At 45.8% G+C, this 25,940-nt stretch overlaps 1 protein-coding gene across 1 annotated transcript in view; it reads left to right on the forward strand.

The window, feature by feature from the left end:
* USP45 (ubiquitin specific peptidase 45) overlaps positions 1-25,940 on the forward strand; it is a 2,087,971-nt gene that overhangs the window by 223,641 nt on the left and 1,838,390 nt on the right. The window contains exon 5 of the mRNA XM_086926622.1: positions 65-165. Coding sequence (XP_086782748.1) covers positions 65-165 — 101 coding nt within the window. The remainder of the gene's footprint in view (positions 1-64; positions 166-25,940) is intronic.

Here is a 25,940-nt window from a genome sequence, read left to right on the forward strand (position 1 = left end):
TACAAATCTGAAAAGTGTGTAATTACAAAATGCTTAAGTGGCACAATTATTGTTTACTTTTTAGGTGCTATGAGTGTGATGAAGAATTATCCACACACTGCAACAAGAAGGCATTGGCCCAGATGGTCGATTTTCTTCAAAAACATGCTAGTAGGGCTGAAGCAGGTCTGTGAACACTCAAAAGTAATAAATAATAAATGTGTGAATCATGCTGGATTTAATAACAGAGCAGAGATCTCTTTATGGGATATCTGGGACATTGTATTTCCATTGTTTTACTGAATGTAGGTCTTAACCTCTTAGCTGCGTCGAGCGTTCAGCACCCAGTGCTGAACGTTCGAATAACGAGCGCTGGCCCGTCGGCCAACGGTCGTGCGCAGCACTGGCAAGGTAGTGTTCGCGACCACCGTTGGCCGACGGCAGTGCTTAAGGGGTTAACCAGACACCCAAAACAATAATGTCGTTTGCACACTCACAAAATTGGTTATGTCATACTATTGTATAAAGATGTAGGTAGCTATAGTGGAGTTCACATTTTATCACATCCAAGAGCACACATAACGTTTCCGTAGGGTTGGACAGTTGCGCGGTTGTAGTTAGTATTAATTTTCTAAATGTAGACTAGAATGTAATCTGGGAGTTTCAAGTTTACAAGGAGCAAAACAAAGAGAATGTGCCAGTCGGGCATGAATTGCATGAGTGGATTCACTTGTTTTCTTAGGAGGGAGTCATATGAAGGGAGGTCTGACTTGTCCATGTTGCTGTTGGTGCACATTCCCGACTCCCCCAACAATGGCCCAGGAGACCAAGAATGAGCTGAAGGAAAGTAGAACTGTCTCCTTAACCGTGTAGGTGGTAGATCTGCAAATACCCAGCTCTACTGAGTCTGCCAGCACCAGTGCATGTGTGACAAAAGATGAGTACTAGCACATATTCATTCATTCATTGATAACTTTATTTTGGTCACCACAGACCATAAAAGTGCAGATAAAATACATACATGCAAGCATAAAATAGATAAAACATTAAATAACAATAAGATTTAGATGTAAAATACATTAAACCTTAGTAGTTATCAATATATACAGAATAGAGTATAAAAATAAACCTGATTATTTTAGGAAACTTGTCCGTCTGTGCCACATACCAAATAAGAACCGTGAGACGGCAAAAACAATAGGGGGATGGGTGTCGTATCTTAAGACTCAACAGGCTTGAGCGCATTGTCTAAAACCTAGGTTCCTACAGAGTGGAATCCACCAACATTTCCTTGATAACTGATACGCAGTGCAAAAGAATAAAACTTGGAATACGTTCTCCCGCTTATAATTACATGCTGGGCATACAGTATTCTCTATATTATCCCATTTACAGGTAAATGCCCTCAGTGGAAGGCTACCGATCCTAAACTGCATGTAAAGTTTCCTCGCAAGTGGGGGATAAATTTAATCCAAAAAATCCTCTTTTTTAGATTCAGTCTTTACTAGGAGGAACTCTACCGTCAGTCTTCCCACAGTTGTACACCTATGCAAAGCTAATAAATTATAGTGCCTTAGATGACATAAAAGGTCTGCCTTAGTTATCCCTGGGCAACTTTCTTCGGGATTGTCCCACAACTCAGGTAGTCCAATCCGATTGCTAAGTGCCCTGATATGTAAAAGCCACTGGATATTCTTTGTTTTTAGGAGGGCCCATACCTCTGTAAATTCTTTTTTGTAAGAAACCAATTCAGGCACTGACCATAGTCTCTTCCAGTATAGCATTTGCCTTGCTGCTACTGCCTCCTCTATAGGATCTAGCCCCAGATGCATACCCAATGGGATAAGTGGTGTGCTGACAGAGACCCAGTAAATTCCGCATAAAGGTATGTTCCACCTTTATGAGGCTGGGTATTCGTTGATGTCCCCATAATTCTGCCCCGTACATAGAAGCCATTCTGGCCTGGAGACGATAAATTTCAACGACCGGAGCCGCTGGCTTAGAATTGAAAGTTCTCTGCGCTTTACCTATTCCATCCACCACTTGGGATAACCTAAGAGCCGTCTTTACTGTCTGAGAACCCCAATCGTAATTTTCTGTTAGAGTAATACCTAGGTACTCAAAGGTCTTGACTCTTTCCAGAGGAGTGCCTTTCAAGAGCGGGTTTGGGCAGGTCTGTTTAGGGGGGATTAAAAATCATAAACTTAGTCTTATCCAAGTTTATCTCTAACCCACGCAATGTGCAAAATGCAGCAAAACCATCCAGGGTACGTTGGATGCCCGATGATGTTTTGGACAACAGCAAGGTGTTGTCCGCAAACATCAGAGCGGGCACCCGCCCAGTAGCTATCCTTGGGGCATCGTTGTCCTTGACTCTGAGCAAATGATCTACTAGGCCATTTATGTAGAGACAAAACAAGGTTGGGGCCAGAACACAGCCCTGGCGCACCCCCTTCTTCACAAGGAAGCGAGCCTACAATTCACCATCTCGCCCACACCTAACTCGGGCATAGTTATCCGTGTGAAGTCTGATCAAGACATCCAGTAAGTAGGTGGGTAGGCCCAGGTCCATTAATACTCTCCACAATGTTTCCCTCGGCACTAAATTAAAAGCGGCCTGCAGGTCAACAAAGATGAGGTAGAGGCTGCCACCCTCCACTCTCACCATTTTCTAAAATAATACCTGGAGCCTGAATATCTGATCTAAGGTAGAGATACCCATCCTGAACCCAGCCTGGAGAGTACTCAAAATCTCATTTTCCTCTATCCACCCCTGGATTCTATCTAAAATAATCCTGCCCATCAGTTTTTGTGTTGTATCTATCAAGCTGATGGGCCTATAATTAGTCGGAGTAAGGAGGCAACCTTTTTTGTAAAAAGGGACTATCTCTGCTCCGAGCCAAGTTTCTGGCGGGTCCATCCCCTTCAATATTGAATTGAATAAGACAACCAGATATGGTTCCCAGATTTTCAGTTGGGACCGAAAAAGATCCCCAGGCAACGTATCTAGGCCAGGCGCCTTATTGGGTAAAAGTTTAGCTATTGCAGTCTCAACCTCAATAAGGGTGATGTCCAAAGGCCTATCCAGTCGATACTCATGAGAGGCTCCTGGTGAAGCAAGCAGGGGGGCCGCTACGACCCTACCCAGCTCAGTGTCCATGGGCCCCTCCAATCGATACTCATGGAGGGGACCTGGGTCAGAGAGCTGGGGGGGGTCTCTTCAGCCTCGCCCAGCAGAGCATCCTCCGACCCCTCCAAACGATGCTCATGGAGGGGTCCGAAGGAAGGAACAAAGGGGCCTCTTCAACAGGATTAGCGTAGAGTGCTCCAAAGTGGGCATCCCAGAGAGCCCTGCAGGTAGGACCATTTAACTCTCCTCCTGTTATTAGTTAACAGGAGGGTCTGTTGAGATGCATTAGGCTCGGGGGGGGGGGTTGGTCAGCCCAAAACTCCCAGGCTTCAATGGCAGGACAAGGGCATTATGGTCACTATCTATCCTTGGATGTACCCTGAAATCCAGGATCTTATCCCAGTGTCTGGATTCGACCATTATGTAGTCCATAATTGAGTTTTGCCATACCCTGTTGAAGGTTGATAAGCCCGGCCTATCAGGATCAACCCTCCCATTACACGCCCGCAGGGACGTTGTAAGGGAGAACGATTTAATTTGAAGAGCTAGAGGGGTCCATGCTCTATCCGGTGGTATCTGCGGGTCTGGAATACGCCAATGCCGATCCTCATCTGCTAATCCTCCCGTATCTAGGCTGCTGAGAGGTTCGAATTGGCAATCGAAGTCTCCGCCAACTAATAAGGCTACTGTGGGATCAAGAGTCAAGACAAACTGCCTTAGCGTATCAATAGTGATTCTTGCCCACTCTTCATCGGCCTGGAATAAATGTTAAGTAAGGCTAGCCGAGTGGAGTCTAGGAATGTTAGAAGGACACATTGAACGTCGGGTGAGTCAGTTGTAATATGGGACGCTTTAGCACCCAGATGCGTGCCCACCCCTATAGTTAGGCCTCCCGAGGGTCTGCCCCTTCCCTGTGTTGTTGCCAAAATATTAAAAGTGGCAAAACCTGCCATCACAGTCTCTTCCAGCACCCAAGTCTCCTGTATCAGACAAATATCATGTCCTTCTATAAAAAGACCCCACTCGGGCGAAGTTAATTTGTTTCTAATCCCTGCCAAATTCCAGGACAGGATTTTAATACTTCCATCCATTGCCCTAGTGCTGGTTGGGCCTAATTCTCTCACTGGGTTGTGTTCCCCATGATATAATAGTTCACCAGTTTCTAACCCACTGGTACACATTGGCCTCATAATCGCTTGCGTTCTTTCTTTATCCCCTACCGTTAACAACCCAACTGTAGAATCTCTTGCCTCCACTTGTGTCTCAGAAGACTGGAGACCACAGTCTACATCTGCATAGTCTTTCCCCTTGATCTGTCCCACATTAGCCCTAGTTAAGTCCCCGCCCCCTACACTCTCATGTTGTACAATAATTGGGATGCAGAGAATATTAGCATCAACATCACTCCCCACTCTCTCTACTTGCGGGCCTAGATCACTAATTGTTAAGGGAGTAGACCGCTGACTAGCAAGGCGTCAATCCACTTGGTCCAAGATACTGAACCTATTACTTTGAGGAAACAATGAAAGTAAAGGGGTAGATGGATGTAGACCCTTCCAATTCATTGCCCCCTCTTGATCTCTGTAGGGTAACATATTCTGGACCCCCGAGGATGCTCGCCTCTATTCTAATTTCTTCCCAGTAGGGGAGCAGGATAAAAATAGGATAGATGAAGGTGTTGAATGTGAGTTTCAGACCGAACCGGGGCCCCATTACAGATGTAATTCACAGCACAGATGTTCCTGAAGTTAATTATCACACAGTCCCCCACAATGGTTTTCGGTCTTTTCCCTAACCAGTCAACTTGTCTTACAAAGAGTATTTCACCAGAGACCTGTAAGGGCAGAGGCCTATTAAGATTGAGCCAATGTATACATTTGTTATTGAGTTCCGTATATTCCTCGTTTTTCACCTGGCTTAAGACTGGAACCCCTGCAAGTACCACCACATATGGTGATGCTTCTGGGGGAAGATCAATACAGGGTAAGGCTTTTCCATGCCCATCCCAAAGTGTGTTTTTTTACCAGCTTGAGGTTGTTGGTCAACACACCCTGCCACCCTCCCCAATGCACCCCTTCTAGATAAAATGTTACACTTGTCCACTTTGCTTTCCCTTAATGGTAGTGGAATGGCATTTGTGGGGGGATTATGGTTTATCACCAAAGTAGGTAAAGCAGATATGTTATTACTATTACTAACGGGCGGGTTATTGGGGTTGACTTCTCCATTTCCATTTAACTGTTCCCCGACACAATTGGCACTGCCCCCTATAGCTTGTGCAACAGCCCGTTCCTGCGGAGAGTATGGCCGGGACTCTAACTGCAGAAGTCTGTTTTCAATCAGGGTAAGTCTGTCATAGATTGGAAGACAAGTTTTTGTAAAATTGAGTTCCAATTTCGCCCAAAATACAGGTCCTAGCTCTGCAGGGTCCACATCGCTAAAGTTAGTTGCGGCAGTAGCCGTTTGTATAGCCTGCGGACTTGTGGCTGGGTCATTTAAAAGTCTTGTACTCAATCCCTCACCTTTTCTGGATCTTCACTTTCTTGGTTTTTAGGGGTGCGCCACCACGTTTTCTTTGGCCGCCTTTATAGCCTCAAGCTTAGAGTTCTGTTTAGATCTCGTTTTTGGCCTTGAAAGAGTCGGACCGGAATCTTCAAGGTTAGGGTGAGGTGTACTTGTGCTGCTCGGTATTGCATTCGTGCTGTCAGATAGTATGCACTGATCTTCGCTGTCTTGTGTTATACTTCCCGCCTCACGGCCAGCTCCTATTGGGCCAGTCGCAGACCCAGATTGAAAATTAGGGGACACTGCGTGCAACAGTTGGCCATGGGATGACCTTTTATCAAAAGCGGAATCCAATGACAGCCTTTTTTCAGTTAGTTCTATTTTACGTGACAGCACAGATGACGCCTTATTGATAAAATTGTCCAAGGTGCCCATGAGTGTGCCATTAGTATTAGATTTCCTCCCCTTCGGTTCCTTAGTAGTGGCCATAGCAAAGTCTGAAAGAGGAGGCGCCTCCTAAGTAGATATTAATGCTGTTGCTAATCCGTCGAGATGGCAAAGATTTTTTTTTTTTAGATGCACTGACCTTAATTTGCAAGGGAAAGAGGGTGGCCCATCCCGTCCTCGTCCTGCCTGTAATGGGCTCAAACGGGCCCGCCCTTGGCCCGGGCTTCGCCCGGCGCGCGCCTGCTCGCGTCCCACGAAGCGGGAGACGCGAGGTCTGAAGTAGGCTGCTACCGGTGACGGTCAGGTGTTGGGGGCGTTGCCTTCCTGCCCACTGCTGTCAGGGTCTAAGTGCCGGTATAGCGATGCGTCTCCCGCGAAGCGGGAGGTGCGAGGTCTAAAGTAGGCTGCTACTGGTGATAGTCAGGTACTGGGGGCGTTGCCTTCCTGCCTACTGCTCTCAGGGTCCAAGTGCCGGTATAGCGCTGCGTCTCCCGCGAAGCGGGAGGCGCGATGTCTGAAGTAGGCTGCTACCGGTGACGGTCAGTTGCTGGGGGTGTTGCCTTCCTGCCCACTGCTCTCAGGGTCCAAGTGCCAGTATAGCGCTGCATCTCCCGTGAAGCGGGAGGCGCGAGGTCTAAAGTAGGCTGCTACCGGTGACGGTCAGGTGCTGGGGGTGTTGCTTTCCTGCCCACTGCTCTCAGGGTCCAAGTGCCGGTATAGCGCTGCGTCTCCCCAAGCACATATATTTAGTTCATGCTGTTATATGGAGAAGAGGGAACTTGATTGTGCCAGAGCTGGGCATTTCAACACAAACCTGAAATATTTGAGAGTGTCTAATAACTGAGGCCAGAACTAGCTGGTGAATCTTCTGCTTCAGCTTAGTGGAGGCATTGTTTTGCCTGGTCTTCAAAACATAGCGATTAACCTGGCTCTTTTTATAAGGCTTACTGGGTCTTACAATGTACAACATGATACGTTTTTTGAAGTCCTATTTCCTTATTCACACATGTGGGCATACAGTTTTACTTTAAATGAAGATTGGGGAGGCTATGCTGCCTCCCCAGTTTCATGAACCTCACTAGGCCTGGTACCCGAACATGAAGTTATGCTATCAGTCTGTGAGCCCTTAGAGAGGTGAGCGAGCCAGCGGGGAAGGTGTGCATGAGGATAATGGTAAGTGTGTGTGTTGGTACTTATGTATGGGTGTGCATTTCTGCATGTCTATGTAATCAAGAAAAATTTACGTTTGGCCCCAATACCACACTCTGGGGTCCCCACCATTGGCCACAGCAGTTGGGCTCCCTACCCGTTCCCTCCAAGACAGCTCGCAACCTAGGCATCGTATTTGATGATCAGCTGCCAATGAGGCAACATGTGATCAAGGTCTCGGCCACCTGTGTTACCATCATCAGGTGGCTGAGAAAGATCATATGGATGCTTCCCCATGACACCCAGAGAACCGTAGTCCAGGCGTTAATTACTTCTCGGCTGGACTATGGGAATGTCCTTTTTCTGGGTGCATGCAAGGAGGTGACGCGTAAACTTCAGACAGTTCAAAATATGGCCGTTCGATTACTCTGTAATCTTCCCAGAACCTCTCCCACCTCGGCCTCTCTGCGCAGCCTTCATTGGCTCCGCATTGAAAACCGTTCTAAATTCAAGGCCTTTTGTTTCATGCATCGCATTAAGTCAGGCATTGCCCCTTTCTACTTAAGAACTCTGGTTCATCAATACTGTCCCTCCCGTACTCTCCATTCATCAACCCAAGAAAGATATCAGGACCCTCGCATTAGGAGAGCCAGAATGGGCGGTCGCTCATTCGCTTACTTGGCCCCTTCCCTGTGGAATGCATTACCTCTCTCCCTACGTTCTGAATCCTGCTATCTTAGGTTCCGTAGAGATCTTAAGACCTGGTTATTCAACCTTTAGACTCTATAGATTCCTTAGAGACCTTCTCTGCAATTAACTGTCCTCTCTTTTCTGGAAAACGCCGGGAAACCTCCGGGTAGCTGCGCGCTGTATAAAATTAAATATTAAAATAATAATAATAATGGCTGGGGCACATGAAGCACGTGATGGAATTGACCTATATGGCCATACCTGTATATGTGTGTACATTGGTTGTTATATACAGAAAACCTAACTGGGAAGCCAACAAAGTGCTGTACTTAATTAAGGAAAACAATTCATGATCATGTACGTATACCTTACTGTTGACCAAGGCTGGATTAGCCATGTATTCCCTTGGGCATTTTCCAGGAAGAGAGGCGGAGACAGACAGAGATTGAAAAGACAGAGGCATGAAAGAAATGGACATGAAGAGAACTGGCTTATTTGAACATTGTAGTAGGGCTGGTGTTAACATTTTTGCCAAGACTGCTTCTAGTTTCCAGTACACCCCTGATGATAGCAGATAAAATGTCTCTTGAAGAGTAGTCTTTTCTTTTTGTACTGAACGTGAGAAGAAGCCTGAAAATGCCAAATGGTTGGTCCCTTTGGTCTAAGGGAGAACATTGTGTCATTAACTGTTAAATGGGGCATACCTAATAACCTGGTTACCTTAGTTGTAATATGAGGCATACCAATGTGTACGGTAGAATTGACAGGCATTTGGGAGTGCCTGGGTATATACTTAGATTGAAGAAACCGGATGCCTTGGTGGCATTAGCTGTCATACGGGGCATTCCAGGGTCTTGTGGTTGATTCGGTTGAAATGGGGGACATATCAATGTTTATGGTAGAACTGACAGGCATTTGAGTGTGTCTGGTCACCAGTTGGCATTGACTGGCCTATTAAGCTTACCTGGGTACATGGTGAAGTGGATGAACATATAGAAAATATTGGAATATACGTTTTTTCATGTTATGATACATTATCTGTATTTTTCTAGCACCTTCTAAAGTTAACACAGCACTGTAGGGCTTTCTTAATGTGGGTGTTCTTTTTATAAGGATATATTTATGTAAATATGTGTTTTTATCGCACAGACACCGGTACAAGTAGCGGAGTGCAGTCCAAAACAAGCATTTACACTGCAATGGTCTCGGCATTCTTAAAGTTAGAGCTATTGGCCTTGCTAATGACATTATTTTTATTTGTTTTTGCTTTTAAAACATAAATAAATGGCATTGTCATTTACAATGCCAATAGCAGGGGAGGAGAGCAAGCACAACGAACGAGGGGGCAGGACAGCAAGCACAACCAACTAGGGGCAGGAGAGCAAGCACAAGCAACAAGGGGGCAGGACAGCAAACACAAGCAACAAGAGGGGGCAGGAGAGCAAGCACAACCAACGAGGAGGGCAGGAGAGCAAGCACAACCAACGAGGGAGGTAGGAGAGCAAGCACAACCAACGAGGGGGGTAGGAGAGCAAGCCCAACCAACAAGGGGGGGGGGGGGGCAGGAGAGCTCTTGGCAACTGATTTCAGAGTTGTTGCCAGAAGTGACGCGAGGCGGAGAAACATGGATGATGTACAAGAACTGCAAGGGGAAAGGGAAACCCGCAGATCGGTAAGAAAGGTCTGAGGACAGTGAGGATTACAGAGGCGGGTGCACGTTGTTACAGATGAGAGAGACAATGAGGGAAATTAGGAGGGGTAGAGGAAAGCCGAGATTGGCGGGCAGATGTGGCGCAAAGAGGTAGAGAAAGACTCACAAAAATATCACCTGCGCAATCGGCCACCCCAACCGGTCAGTGCTTAACTAGTGCACACAGACGGTACATATCAATGGCATTCATCAAATGCTCTTTCGGTTTTAACATTGCTCAATATTTATATTCGGCAGTCGCTGTTATCATATCTGGTTTATGTCCACGAGAGAGGGGGTTGTGGCGATGCCCTGTTGCTGATATCCTGCTTCAGCTTGCTACCAACTGCTTGTCTTTTTGTTGGCTCTTGGGCTGCAAGTGCTGAGTCTGCTCCGCTGGTCCCCCTACGCCCACAGTTTCACGTTGGCACCTTCAGCAAGCAGCAAGCACAATGAACGAGGGGGCAGGGGAGCAAGCACAGCGAGGGGGCAAGGGTGCAAGCACAGCGAAGGGGGGCCGGAAAGCAAGCACAACGAGGGGGCAGACACACAACTGAGGGGACAGGCGCACAATGAGGGGACAGAGGCAAGAACACTGGCACACCAGAGGACTCGGCAGCTTCTCGACTTCTTCCGGCGGCAGTCGGGCAGAAATGGCGTCAGAAAAGCACCGCCATTTTCGCATTCGGCGTGTTTTTTTCTGTTGAGTGAAGGATGACGTCACGTAGTTAAAAACTGCAAAAAACACGCCCCCGAAACTGAAAAAGACGGGGCTTGAACGGAGTGATGCCCCTCTCCTCCAATGGATGGCCTCCGTTTAGGAAGCCAGCCAATGGAGAAGAGGGGCGGGTTCAAGCCCCCATACTTGTAAACATAAAATCTCGTCTGCGCGACACTGCTGCGCAGTGTATGCTAGGCCGAGACCTAAAATTGAAAGGTTGGTTACAAATTTCAGGTAGAGAGTAGTTTTAATGTTTTGAGAAGTAGTATTCTGTGAGGGGACTCTCAATTCTTTCTTGAACTGGAGCAGAGTCTGGGCTTTTTGAATATTGGTAAGACGTTTGTTCCAGTACATGGGAGTGTAGATGGGGAACAGGGGATTTCCTTGGAATGCTTGTGTATTGTTGTTTGCTTATGCATAGGCCATAGAGATTTTTTTTAAATGTCTTGCTCAGCAGGGGTTCATGTTGCTCAGGCGTGTAGCTTTGCAGGGTGGGTGGGGTGTGACGCTCCCAAATAAATGCATCCTTCGATTGGTAGTTGGGTCTTGGGGCCATGAGTTGGGTCTGCTATCTCTGTGTCGGTTTTTCTCGTCCTAAGCCAAGACTTAAATACAGAACAGTGACCTTTGATGTAAACAAAGAGATAGAGAGAGAGACAGAGATACTCATCTCGAGGCTGAATTTAAAAATGTGGAACCAGATCATTTGGAATGATTATCAGCTTCCATACTTGTCCAAATTGTGCGATCTTGGGTAAACATTTTATTTCACAGAGCTTCCTTTTTCTTTATTATAACATATTATGTTACGTTATGTTATTAATATTTCTAAAGCGCAAACTGTTACCCGAGGGTGTCCTGGCGCTGAACCTTACGTCCTATTGAGGCCTAACCGCAGGGTTGGAGAAGGGAAATAATTAGACAGTAAACAGCCACGTCTTCAGAGCCTTCCTGAAGTCCAAATGGTTTGTCTTGCACCTGAGATGTAACAGGAGTTCATTCCATGCCTTAGCTGCACCGACCACAAAACTTCTGTCTCCCCACTTTGCCTTCCTTTCAAAGGGCACTGGTACCAGTTTTGCTTCTGAAGAGCGCAGAGCTCTTCTGAAGTGCACTTTTAAATACTTTAGTTCAGAATGTGTACTGAACAAGCACCTTGTGCTTGATTTAATAAACTATAATGTGGCTCCACCTATATTAGGAATGTAGGCCACATTTTTGGTTTACATGACTGTTGGCTTTCTTTTTGGTTCACTAACGACATTGTACTGGGGGGGAGCCATGAATGTTTCTCCACACTATCACTTTAATAAATGTCTGTATATGCAGTGTTATAGTCTGATGCACGAAGGTAAAACACTTACATGTGTTACAGAAATAAACTTTTTTGAATTTTGAAGAGAATGTTTCATATATGTACATTGTTTGCAGTGCGATATACATGCCAAACTTTTTCATGGCTTTGCTCATACGCAGACACTTAAAAGCAAGTCAGACCCATGGCTGGGCTCCAGCTCGTCCTATTAATTTGCCTGTGTGCCCTCCTCTATTTAACTCGGGCTTTGTACTTTGGGCCGCCAGTCACTTGGTAAAATGATTTGTAAAAGGCAAAGACTTGAAACATGGACCCTTGCCCACATGCTCCTATTTGACAACTTTACCATCAAAGCTTCTTGTGGCAGAGATGAAGATGAGTGCGTGCAGAGAGAAGTGATTTCAGGGCAGGGACTCCATGCCTTTGTATTGTATGTGACTGTAGTCCTGAATTTCCAGAAAGAACTACCATGCCTATGTGGGACGGGCAAGGGCTCAGGTTCAGTGGGAGTGTTTGGATATGACACTCCTCAAATGCTTTCTTGGTGTAGTAGTTGGATCTGGGGCCCTTCAGTTATCGTTTTTTCTCATAATTCCCATTTCACTAAGAGGTTTTAAATTGTTCTTTTTTTGGATCAGGGTCTTCAAGTTTCAAAATTTAAAACCGGTTCACCAAACACACAGTATATCTACACCCTTAGAAAGTGCTCCTTGGGTGCAAATATATTACATTTTAGAATTCACAAACATTGGCAGTAGTAGGCTTAGAAAGCTGTTCCAATCTCAGTTTTTCAGGCACACTACTGCCAATCAAACACCGAAATGTTGATGGGATGAATGTGGCAAGTAGTCTAACCAGTGGCAGTTGGCCAGGTGGCATCTCAACCCATTGTTTTTCATCCAGTGTGCCACTTTAGAAAGAGGTCCACCTAATGCAAATCAGTAATGTCCATGTTCCACATGGAAATAGTCCATCCAGAACATTGCTCTTCTCGCACCTCCACCCTGTAGCCCACAGTTTTTTTAGTTGGGAAATGTGAGATTCACACCCCTGGAATCTCACTATGCTACGCCCCTCATGCTGATTAATGTGAAAGACAATTGAGTAAGATCCTACTAGTGTGTCCTATATAGATGGCGTTTGTTTCTCATAGCACAATTAGCAAAGTAAATAGTTGTGGTACGATGGTGTGTAAGAGAGTGTGGAATATTGTGCTAACTTTGAGTGGTTAAGAAATATGTTGGTGTGGTGCGCAAGGAATGGTGTTGAGGAGGGAGCAGTTTGCCTGGACTTTTGGTCCTGTTGGGTATGGGGGAATGCTGTGTAGTTGGCAGCACTTTTCTATGGTTTTGGTGTCCTGTTATACGTGTGAGTGTTAAGGAGTTTTAGTCTAGCGTTTTCGGTTTGAGAAAGGGAAATTGTAATTGTAATTAGAAAGGTTTTTTATAGTGGGTACTGGGGAATGGAGGTGCTCTTGCGTTAAGGACCAGATTTGTATGTGTTGCAGCAGGTCTGTATATCTTGTCAGTGGATATTTTGAGTAGATCTGCATGTATTACTTTGCAACGGGCAATGATTGTGTTGCTCAGATCTATGTTCATATAGAATTAGTTGCAGTCCTTTGTTTAGCAGTGATAAAAGGAAATTGTTTCCTTTCACGGTACCTGACTGAATGAGGAGCGTGAATCTGAAATTGCAGGATTCTTTCAAAACAGGAAATATTTATATTCTACTAAGTACTGCAGTTGAGAATTTATTTTTTTTACATTTTTTCATTTTCTTTTTTTTTTACTGCAGTTATTTGAAATGTCAGTTTCTTGCAACCGAGTGGCACTAACGTGATTTATTTGATGTATAAAGCACATTTGTACGGGTCGTACAATATACGCTTGTTTTGAAATATAGAGATTATGGTGGTTTGCATTCACGTACTTTGAGAGGCCTACAGTTGGATGAGAGATTTAAATTTGCGCCAGTAAGATCGTGTGGTCCGGCTGTACATCAGTTTTACAGAACTTTGGTCAATCTGTATATTGCATCTCCGAATAAAAGCATTTATTTATTTTTGTGTTTTTATAGCGTTGTTGGGTAAGCTTTTCATCACCACTGTGTTATTAAAATAACTACGGTTGAAAAGCTTCGAGATTTAAAGTAAGTGATATTTGTAAAAATAAATTATTTGCTGGGCTACATTACGGTGTGCATACCTTCTGCTGGACATGTACATTTATTCACGTTCTTAAAATTAATAAAATAAATGTAAACATAAAAACAAATGAAACATCACACTAATATTCGTGTGTTTTTTCACTGTTATTACTAGCAGCATTCATTTTGGACTGCTCTGATTTATATTCGCTTTGGTTGCTTTTGAGTTTTATTTTATTGATTCTCGAGTGTATACACTATTGTGCGCGGGCATCGTTGGAGGGCTGCCACTAGATTTGAAAATGAACGAGGTAGACTAGACATGTCTAGGAACGTGATTACTGGGGCTTTTACCTGAAAGGCGGAACTTCTCCTCATAAGGCTGGTTCAACTAGGCGCTTCATGGTTGATGCAGCTTGCTCGCAGAGAAAGATCGCGAGGTTGTCATCTGCTACTAATGAGAGGAAATACAGTGGCAGCAGGATGCCTGCTTCTTTACCCATCCTCTCGTGAAGATGCGCCTTAACTTCAGCTGCAGAAGTATGCGGGGAATCACTGCTACATGACTGGCTTCAGTGATCACATTAGCGTCTGAGATCGGCCCCAGTGGTGGTTCCCGAATGAATGCTCGCAGCTGTGCTGTTTCGCATCTGAGGCTGCGCCTTGTTGGAGCTTGCCCGGCGTTGAGGCGACACATGCTCCGACCAGCCCCTTCCCTTACCCACCCAGATAAAGCAGTCTGGACAGGAAGCTGCGAGAGGATAGAATAAATCAAGATGGCGAGGGAGCCACCCGAGCGTGGCATTGTTTCAGGGGTTACCAGGGCAGTGCACGCTACACGGGGAGCAGGTGCGGGTATAGTCGGAGCGAAGGGACACGTGTGGGTTTCCTCATGCTCTGGTGGGAGGCGAATGGGCTATGCATGGATATCAGTGCGACACTGCCATGTGGCCGTGTAAACCGTGTCATCGCTTTTGTTAGTCCGACATAAGAGTGATGGCAAGATTTTGCAGCGCATTAGCCTTCAAAATGACCTATTTTTTTCCTGATGTTGAAACGTCTATGTAGTTTCATACATTTCAGAATACTTCGGGTTCAGGCTAAGGTGGAGAGCCAGGACATTGGTAACAAGAATAAGAAAAAGGCGAGCTAGGGACATGGTTGTCATGGTCAGTCTGCACTTTAAATATAATATATAGATATATGTATATATATTCACTGAAAAAAAACATAGGTTTCAAGGGCGTTATAGTTAGTTGGACATTTCACTCGTACAAAACCATAGAAATTCCCCCGTTATAGTTAGTTCAGCTAACTATAACTTGCGCGCCCCCAATGTACTGCTGATGACGACACGTATTACATCACTCATGACATGGTCAGTGACATCACTCATGACATCTTAAATGACATCACTGATAACATCATCCAGTGAATGTGTGTTCTTCTGAAAATTAGATATGTTTTATACATGTATATCTCAAGGTCGATGGAAGAATAAATGGGTATATAAGTGTCTAAATGAATGATTTTTTTTTGTAAAATTGATTGTATAACTGACTGATTAAGTGTATCTTAGTGAATACATGGGTCAGTGAGGAATGTTTAAATATGTAAATATCTGTATCAGTCTCACTTTGTGTATAAGTGGCTGCATGGGTTGGTGAGTAGTACATGAGTATCTATATAGGTTATTAGTTGGTTTTTTGAGTATCAGTATGAGTGTCTGAGTCTCGGTTCGGTGGGGGGTATTACTTAGTGCATAGATGCATGAATGAGTGACTCACTGTATGTGTTGAAGACAGCATGTGTGCAGAACTGTATGGGTGGATGAATGTGTGCATGGGTTTGTTAGTGAGTGAATGACTGTCTCAATAGTTTCTTTATCTTATCTTAAGCGACATTTATAAAGCCCACTGACACCATAAGTTTCCTGGTGCTAGAAGAAAGAATGCAGGGATTGTGAGGAAACAAGTTAACCGGTTTGGTTGAAGAGACAGGTTTTCAGAAGCTTCCTAAAATTTAGTAGGGAACAGCTAGACTTAACTGACAGGGGAAGGGGATTTCATAGTTTGGGGGCCAGGTGGGCAAATCTACGGCAAACTTTTTAGTTTTTACTTTGGGGGCGACCAGCAGGTGGAGGTGAGCCGACCGGAGATTACGCGCCGGTCGGTGCTGCGTGATCAGTGTTTTGAGGAAGTCGGGGCTGGTGCAGTGAAGACTTGAAAGTCAGGCAGCCGATCTTAAAGGCAGCCCTTTGTTCAACTGGTAGCCAATGCAGTTTGCGCAGCAGGGGTTTCGCAGACTGCCACTTTGGCGTTTTGTGGATAAGTCTGGCCGCCTGGTTCCGCACAATTTGAAGACGGCGGAGCAGTGATTGTGGGAGGCCATGGTATAAAGAGTTTGAGAAATCAAGGCGGGATAGTACCAGGGAGATGACGACCTGGACCAGTGCCGCATGCGGTAGTAGATGGACTATTTTACGAAGCTGGAACATGCAGGCGGAAATCACAGCCCCTACTTGAGCCTTAAGAGAGAGCTCCGCGTCAATGACCACCCCTAGGCTCTTCACCGAGCTTGCAGGGGCGTGGGGGGAGCCCAGCTCCTTGGGTCAGAACTGAGGGCCCCAGTATACTGGGCTGTTCCCAGGGAGAATAAGCTCAGTTTTTCCGGGATTTAATTTCAATTGGTTGTGGTTCATCCACTGCTGGATATGGATCATGACCGTTTGGAAGCTATTAGCAGCATCAGGAGAGTCGAGAGTGAAGATGATCTGCAAATCATCAGCATAATTAAACAATGTGATATCCCACCTCTTGAGCGAATGAATCAGTGGCCGGAGGTATAGGTTGAACAGGAGGGGAGAGAGGGATGAGCCCTGAGGGACTCCACAAGTCGTAGGTGTCTTGGCTGCTGTATAAGGGCCCAAATGCACGGCTTGTGCTCTGCCGACGAGGAAAGACTCGATCCACTCGAGGGCAGGACCCTGGATGCCGGCCTGTCAGACACAGTGGAGACAGATGTCATGGTCCACCGTGTCGAAAGCAGCCGACAAATCCAGAAGCACAAGGGCCTGGGGTGTCCCTTTGTCAGCAATCCCCCTCAAAGTGTCCAATACTGCCAGGATGACTGCCTCGGTGGAATGGGCTGGCCTATTTAGGCTCAAAATAGCAGGACCTCTCGACAAAGTTTGAAAGGCACCGAGTGACGTGGGCCTCAAGGAGCTTGTACAGGTAGGGCAGGAGGGATATAGGACGATAATTGGAGGGATCGGCGGGGTCCCCACCTGGTTTCTTCAACAAAGGCACTAAGATGGCCTCCTTGAAAGAGCTGGGATCCGTGCCAGTATTAAGGGAAGCGTTCAGCAAGGGTAGTATATGATCCGGCAGTTTGAGACAGACGTCCCGGAGGACCGAGGGAGGGCAGCAATCGTTGGGAGATCCTGATTTGACCCGGGCCGCAAGCAGGGTAAAGTGTTGGGGTGAAGGGCAGGGAACTGGGTAAGGGACAGTGGGTTGATGAGAGAAGTGTCTGATGGCCGCGCATGGGTGAGGGGGGGAATGGAGTTCTTGATTTTGACAATTTTCTCAATGAAAAAGGAGTTAAGGGCGTCGCAAGTCTCTTGGGATGGGGTCTGAGTAGGTAGAGTTCTGTCATCCGTGGTAAGCTCATTCATAATCTTAAAAACTTCCTTCGATTTATTATGAGTAGACAGAATTCTGTCAGAGACATGTGAAGATTTAGCCGAGGAAATCGCACTTTTATATTCTTTGCGGGCCGCCACGAAGAGCAGTCTATCTGAGTCGGCGTAGTTACGTCTCCAGATCCGTTCCAACTGACGCACCTTCAATTTGTGTGCTTTGAGGTCGCTGGAGAACCATCTGTGTGAATTACTGTGTCTAGTGCATGGGAATTTAGTTAGAGGAGCGAACTGATCACTGGCCGTCTTTAGCCAGCTACAGATGTCGCCTTCCATTGCATCAACACTGGCATCAGTGGGGGAGGAGCCTAGCCTGCAACCATGATGGCCGCCTGATCCCTCGGCTCCGCCGACCCCTTCGTTCTCCTTCCATAATGCTGCTGATCCTGTAAGCTATCCTGCGTTTGCCTCGGTGTTTTGGGACCGGTAGACGCTCCTGCATCTAACGATGCGCTTCTTGCTGGGTTCCCTGCGGCAGAATCAACGCGGCGTCCCTGCTCCCATTCCGGCGCGAAATGGTGGTGACCGGGTCTATGATCTGTGTAGTCAGCCACCCCCGATGACAACAACAGCGAACGTTTGAGGCAGGACGGGGCTGCCAGGCGGGGAGCGGCTGCCGCGCTCAACTCTCTGCTAATGCGAGCCGCCCAGTCCGACCTCCTTCTTCGCTAGCGCGATTTCATCGCTGCCGGAGATACATTGTATCCCGTCTCCAGTTTGTGGACGGCTTTGGGAATTTCTTGTCCTCCAGTGTGCGGTGGGCGCCATATTGCACCGAGCGCTTGGCTCTTACCTGACGACGAGGCGCCCACAAGGTGGGACTACCACGGCTGCCGCTGCATTGACCCAGAGGGCAAAGTTGGTCGGGACCGTACTGCTCCTGTGCCCCCCGACGTGGCCGTGCCCCGCGAACTGGTGTCTGGTGACTCGCCTTTGTAATGGATCACGGCGGACAGTCTCGAGGGTTGCACTATGGCTGTGCGCCCCGTGAGCAGGTGACTGCGGCGTCCTCCTCTTACGAGGCGCCTCCTACGATCAGTGATATCCTGGGCGCCCTGAGTGATCTTCGAGTTGCGCTGCGTGACGGCGCCCTGAGCCTGGGGGGCCAACTGGATGCCACTTTGCCCGCAGCGCCCTCATCCAACCGAGCTGCCTCTCATGTGCTGTGCGCTTCGCCACATCCTGTGCTTGAGTGCCATGAATCGTCTGCCCAGGAGTGCGTTGGGGTGCCGGTGATGAGAGATACTATTGCCGCAGCAGTGCCCGTCAAGGTGGTACAGTGGTATGGGATATCTGGACCTGTGCACCGTTTGGAACCTTGTTTTTGGATGCCACGCTCTGCAACTACTTGGTGGTCTACTGGTGGTTCTATTTGTACTGTCCTGGAGTGGCTACTAATGCTCTTGCCGGCTGTCTCTCGTGGATTATTGCCGTGTACTGCCCTTTCTGGAGTAGCCGCTGACCACCTGGCGGTGAGTTGGACGGATCATTGCGGACAGTGCCCTGTTCTGCAGTGGCGACTAACTTTGCTTTTCTCGTCCAAGATGGCTGCTGTGCGACGGGACCTTGTTGTTATGTTAGATCGGAGGGGACAAGGTTGAGGATGTTTTTTGGGAGGTACACGCTGGCTCTACATGGGGTTGGGGTCCGGGGAGAGGCGGCCGTTATAACACATGTTGATTGATTTGTTCAGTTAAGATAGGCCCTCCTCCAGTCTTATGTGAATTTTTCCTTTCTTTCTTTCTTCTGTTTCTGCATTTCGGGTACTCTTTTTTGGGCGACAGGCACACTGCTAGGGGGGGGGGGGTAGGCCGTAGCCTCTGCATGCGTGTAGGGTGGGGGGTGGTGGGGGGGGTTTATTTTGTCCGTTTCAGTTTCTATGGGCCTTAATTTTTTAGTTTTTTCCTTTCTCTTTATCTCATACTTTCTTCTTTCCTATTTCTTTGGGTCATTGGGAGGATTGGTGGGTGGTGGGCAATTTCTGGCGCGCATTTTAATGTCCGCTCGTTAGCTCTTCTGCATTATTTCTATGCCGCCTATTGCATAGTTGGTATTGCTTGCTGAATCTCATTAGTGGGTTTTGCCCACCTATGTCCTGTACGGATTGTTTGGACTTTGATCCTTCCCTGATTCTACTACTTTGGACACACTCTTTAAAAATTTTAAAATGAACCTTAATGTCTCCTACTTCTCGGTAGTGCAAATATTTCAGTGTAACTCAGGTTGATTGTATCTTGCTCCGATATGCTGCTGAGTTGCTTAATCGCTTGCTTTTGTGCTTCAACAGATGCCGTGGCCGGCCGGATGGTTGTAGGCCCGTATTTGTTTGCTTTTACTGCTTAATAAAGGTTTTCAAAAAAAAAAAAAAACACTGGCATCAGTGTTGGTGACGGGTCGAGTGTTGGCCAGGGCCGCGAGGAAGCCTTGGGAGTCGTAGGAGCTCCATTTACGCGATGATCCACCTGCCATGATAGGGGCCGTGACCCTGCCGCTGACAGTAATGGTGGTGTCGATTAAATCGTGATCTGACCAGACACAGGGGGAGATGACTGGCCGGGATAGGACTAAGTCATGAGTCCAGATGTGATCGAGGGTGTGACCCTTGATATGGGTGGGCACGGAAATTTGCTGAGTCAGATTGAGACTGGTAAAAGCTTCAAACAATTCCGTGGCATGAGGGCCAGCTTTATCATCATTGAACCAGTAATTGAAATCGCCAAGAAGAGCGATTCTGGCATGATGTGTCAACAGGTTTGACAGCTGTTCACTCTGGGAAGTGGGGAACGAGGGCATGGGGTGAGGGGCCGGTATAAGAGTTAGAGTGTGAGGGCGCCAGCCTCCGTTTCCAGGCTAATGACCAGATTATCCACCTCTGGAAGAGCAAGAGATGCCGTGGTGATACATTTGAATTGTTTCGATATGATGGCTGCCACCCCGCCCCCAGGGCGACCTCAAGGGCGGTCAGCATGGAGGATGTAATAATCTGGGGGGAGGGCCGCCAGGATATCTGGGTGGGAATCAGCAGTGAGCCATGTCTCTGTAATTAAAAATATATCGGGTTTTTCATTGGTGAGGAGGAGGATGAAGATATCAGATTGATGCTTAACCAGGGAACGTGTGTTCAGGTACATCGTGCAAACAGATGTCTCACTCCTTACCGGCACCGCAGTATACTTGCGGCTGCTGGGAGAATTGAGCGCCCTGCGAGCGAGGCCAGCGGCATTTATGAGTAACTACATATGTTTTAAACTAGTATATGTGAGTATTGGTGTATATAAGTGAGTATATGTGAGAGTGAGAGATTGAAAGAGTTCCTGTACAAATAAGGAGGCTTTAACTTTTGCTGTATTATTGCTGCCTACAACCGGACTTCTCAACCCAGGAGACAGCGCGCGCCGCGGCAGGAGCCGCACGCGTCGCGACCACCGGCTATTTAGCGGGGTGAGGGCTTCCTTGAAGCGGGAGGCTCTAACTTTTGCTGTATCCTTGCTGCCTACAACTGGACTTCTCAGCCCAGGAGACAGCGTGCGCTGCGGCAGGAGCCACACGGGTCACGTCCACCGCGACCGCCGGCCATTTAGCGGGGTGGGGGCTTCTGGGAAGCGGGAGGCTCTAACTTTTGCTGTATCCTTGCTGCCTACAACGGACTTCTCAGCCCAGGAGACAGCGCGCACTGTGGCAGGAGCCGTACGTGTCACGTCCACCCCGACCACTGGCCATTTAGTGAGCTAAGGTCATCCGCTACGCGGGACGCGAACTGGCGTGCTGAGCGAAGCCCGGGTTAAGGGCTTGCCCGTTTGAGCCTGTTCGAGACTGAAAGAGGCTATGCTACGAAAACTGGGTAAGTAGAATATCTCCAAGTATTCAAATCTGCTGTCCTCTCCTACTGTATGAAACTGATTAATTGAAATTTGATAAACAGATCATAAACACTTTACTTAAAAAATTGCATGGGAAGATTGATACTCTTGAGAGGTGGGTTCTGTCTGAAATAAAAACCGTGCACAAGTATATTGTAAAGTTATTGGAACTTGTAGCTGCCCTTCAATCGTCAACTGCATAAAATACGTCACATAATAGTACAAAGAATGTAGATGGATACATACTATGGAAGCAACAACTCAGGGCCTTAATGAACAGGAAGAGACTTATGTACAAATGAGCCGCCTATAAACACGCCCTTAGAGTTTCACTGAATGATTGCGTACAAACTAGACTGAGAAACATCATACATCAGTCCGATACCATACATTAGTGTAATATCCAACATTTGGTTGTATCCATAATGTATTACAATGGGTAGAATTACAAACACAAATCTAATTGGCTGATCGCAACATTAATGTATAAACTTGCTTTTGTTAATGAAGTAAGAGGTGCATTAGCTGATAGTGCAATCACTTCTCAAGAATAAGTAGAGGAGTAGTGTTTTGAAAAAGCATGTATGCATGAAGGACTAAATTATCTTTGTTGATCATAGAACGTTGCTAGCCTATGTATAAATTTGCGTTTACATTATGTACTAATAGATTTAAAAAGAAAAATGAAATACGGATATACACATGAAAATGATTGTAGATTTGCTGAAATTGTTTGTTAAGCATACTGGGAACTATTTGCCATTGATTTAGAACAATTTCCAATTGTTAATGATAGAATCATCTAAATAATGATACATCATCACAGGGATGAAATGATTATATATTTGGTGAAATAGTTTGCTTGAATATATTGTGAACTATCTGCCATGGAGTTAGATTAATCGCCATTTGTAAATGATAGAATTGTCAAAAGAATGATATATAACATCACAGGGAGCAAGCGTGATATCAAGTCCATTATATCGACTTTGAGTTGTCCTAAAATACTACGGCATTCCCCCACTAGATGGCGATATGTACCTGGCAGTATTAGCAGTAGAGTGCAGACTTAGGGATACGTACACACGTGATGTACGTTTGAAACGTAGGCTAAAGAGTAGACCGGAAACGTAGGAAATCGGCATTCCCACTTGCGAGTAAGAAGGTGACGGACACGGATAACGGCTTTCGGAAAAAAGTAAGTGTGGACGGAGCGGAGCGTTATGTTGTAGCACCATGCTCATTCTGGTCTGGTTTTTAAAAACATGGCCAGAACTCCCGTATTGAAATATCTGTATGGGACATAGTAATTGCAGAAGTAATGCATGGCAACGCGGTAAAACCCCTCTTCACCACGTAACTATGAGGTTTATTTATGAAACACCCGTTTTTGGATAGTAACTAGGGAAATCACGCCATACACGGCTACGCTACTTCACTTGGCATGATTTACGAGGTTCACCTTTGGGACATCCTCTCTTGGATAGGGACCATCTAAATCACGCCACATACGGCTATACCCGTGCTACACCATATGGCCCACGCGGTACACCGCGACATAAGAGGATGCCGATAATACCCTATAAGCGTTTGAGAGAAGGACAGTGGGAGGTTAGGCACTAATGTACCCACATATCAACGCCAGTTAAGTCACGTCAAAGTCACGACCACAATATATCAAACCACACCAGGGTTGCTAGGATCACTTCTAGTACAATGTAGCCATTTTCTACATTAAAGCCCTTGACTAATGGAATACATCACTCCTTTCCTTTCAGATCAAGGAAACAACACCTCTTTCATTCCACCTCCTGTATAATTAATTATTACAGAGGTATGTATTACAGCAAGAAATCTTGCACATCTACTTAGTCTCAAATAGATGATTAGCTAGGGTTTGGAATAATCATCACATTCTTAATTGTAGTTCTAAGGAACTTCAATTTATTGTCTGAGTCGGCTGACCAGCAGTACATTTAAAAAAAAGACCAGGTCTCCGAGTGGAGCAAGGTCCGCAAAAGGTGAGCAATGACTATGCCCTCACTTTTTATACATTACACCACTGACTAATTCCTGATACATGTCCATTATATCTAATAGGCTGTCCTACATATATACAGTCCTGATGAAGACCCGTCTCTGATGCGCGAAATCAACGCATCGCTCCCAAGGTCGAAACGTCGGCGCATTCCCTTCTTGCACGAACCAACTATCAAAAATCTTTTAGGACCCAAGAATTAATTGATGTACCTACTGGATTATTGTATATATAGTTGTCGTTGCCAATAAGTATATGAATTGATAATTTTACTTGTTGTTTTTATTGTGTACCAGTCTTGCACAGAATTTATGTGCTTTGTATGTTTTATGTGTGTTTTATGGACAGCAACTTGAATACTTTTGATTCAAATTCAGAGAATATGAAAGTGTATGAGTAAAAATTCACTTTCACATATTAAAGCTCAGCATTTTCAGCTTTTACTTTTTTCAGTTAAAGGAATACAGGACATTTTAGTGATTAATTTTTATAACAGCATTTTTAATATCTCGAGACACAAGGTTATTACATTATTAGACGAAGAGCTGACTAAATTCATAAAGAGTGCAGGGCCCAATTGTCTTTTAATTTGGGCTGGAGATTTTAATATTGAACTTTGCAAACTCATATCTGGGATTCAATGCGGCTATGAGGAGGAATCAGGAGGTAACTCCTTACACTTCCCACATAATAATTATGGGGAAAGTATAAACTACATTATGTTCAAGTATGACCTGGAAATTGTGGAGAAGGATGCACAGGCAATTAATCCCGAAGGCAGGGGCATTGCCTATGCATTTGAGGGAGCCAGGTCATCCTCATGTATCGACCATTTTATTATTTCAAGTAATCTTAGGCCCCTTATATATAAATGCAGTGTACACCCTAGTTTATTAAGCGACCATCATCCTTTGTTAATGACCTTGAAATCTCCTTTTTTTTTTTGTTTTACTCGATCCATGTATCCAAGCCGCTGATATAAAGACACAGGGCAAAAATAGGATCTCTATCAAATGGGCGGGAGTCGATCCAAATTTTTTCAGAAAGGATTATACAAAACAATAATCATCACATTGTAACTTGTCTAGACAACTCCTCAAGTAGCATGGACATAGTTAGGGCTTTCTCAAATATCTCTGCTGCAATTTCTAGTAATTTGAAGCAAAATTCTAAGATAAATAGGGTATATTCCCTGAGATGGTTTGGTCAGCGATGCTCTAGATTAAACAGGGACTTAAAGTTAGCTTTAAACACTACTCCCCGGAATATGAGGATATTAGCACCCTGAGGAAATTATATAAACAAGCTCTTAGTCAAAGAAAAACGGAAATTAGAGAAAATGCTTGGGAGAATTTAATTAAAGCTGCCAAGACTAAAGACTCAACACTTTTCTGGAAAACCCTGGATCAACCACTCTTTAAGGCGGCCCAATCTGTTAAAGTTGATGCAGTAGTGACTCCGGAAGTGTGATTAACCCACTTTAAAGCTATTTTTAATGAGACACACCTGTGCACTACAACAGTTGAGAATAACAGCACTATTATTTTAAACAACATTGTGAGAAGTTGGCCTGATCTATGATGTTTCCAATTCTGGAACCACCTTGTATCAGTCCAAACAATCCCTTATGGTGTCTGGTTGTAAGTCAACCTTATAGAAAAGCTATCTTAATGGTAGCATAGACTAAGCAGCCTTAAAGGCTAAACTCAAGAGGTCGTGTTAAGCGAGCTGTTTTACCAATCACAATCCTGTAATATCAAATGAAAGGACACCACACAAGTATATATTATAAAAATGTATGTGTTTATTTCTAAAATAATCCCCAGTACTCTTTATGAGCAAATGGGCACAAGCGTTAAATCAAAAGCACAGTATAACATACAAAGTTGCACAATTATGGATGAGGGCGGGTGGCCACTCAAACCATATATTAAGAAAGTGGTATAAGAGATACCAATCGAACAGTGGTTAGGCCTAGGGCCTAGGGAATCGCTGGGAGCAGTCAGGACAAGCAATGCTGAAGTCGGGAAAAGCCCGCGGGATTCGGGTGCTGCTCTTAAAGCACATGCATGCACCAATGTAAAGTCAATGGTGCGTAAAAGTTACACAGATAGAGTTTAAGGATACTTCCGCTGAACCTAGATGGACAAAACTTTAGACACAGACCCTAGAGGTGTGTACCAGTGTGGGAACACCGGCGTTGCAAAGTTACCTCACCCACAGGAAGCGGGTGCATAGGGTTGAAGTGGCGTCGGGTTTCGTCACGCAGGTTGTTGGTGCTTGAAGCAGAAGATGCTGCAGGCGATGTGAAGGAGAAGTGTCCGGTGTGATCCAAGGGTGGATCAGTGTAGAAAAGTACCTGAAAGCAGAAGGGACAGAGTCTGGGTCACTCAGCAGTGACCAGGGTGGAACCAGGACGGAACCAGGCAATGTCGGGCGCAATCAGGTGGTTGTCGAGGAGCTTTTCTCCGCTGCCACGTGGGCTCTGGGGCATCTGCGACGTCCAGGAGCGGGTCACGAGCTGTCCCACGCAGGCTCTCACCGTCGGCGCTGTCGGCTTCAAGATCG

This window comes from Lissotriton vulgaris, chromosome 6 (assembly GCF_964263255.1).
Source record: "Lissotriton vulgaris chromosome 6, aLisVul1.2, whole genome shotgun sequence".
Taxonomy (NCBI): Eukaryota; Metazoa; Chordata; class Amphibia; order Caudata; family Salamandridae; genus Lissotriton; species Lissotriton vulgaris.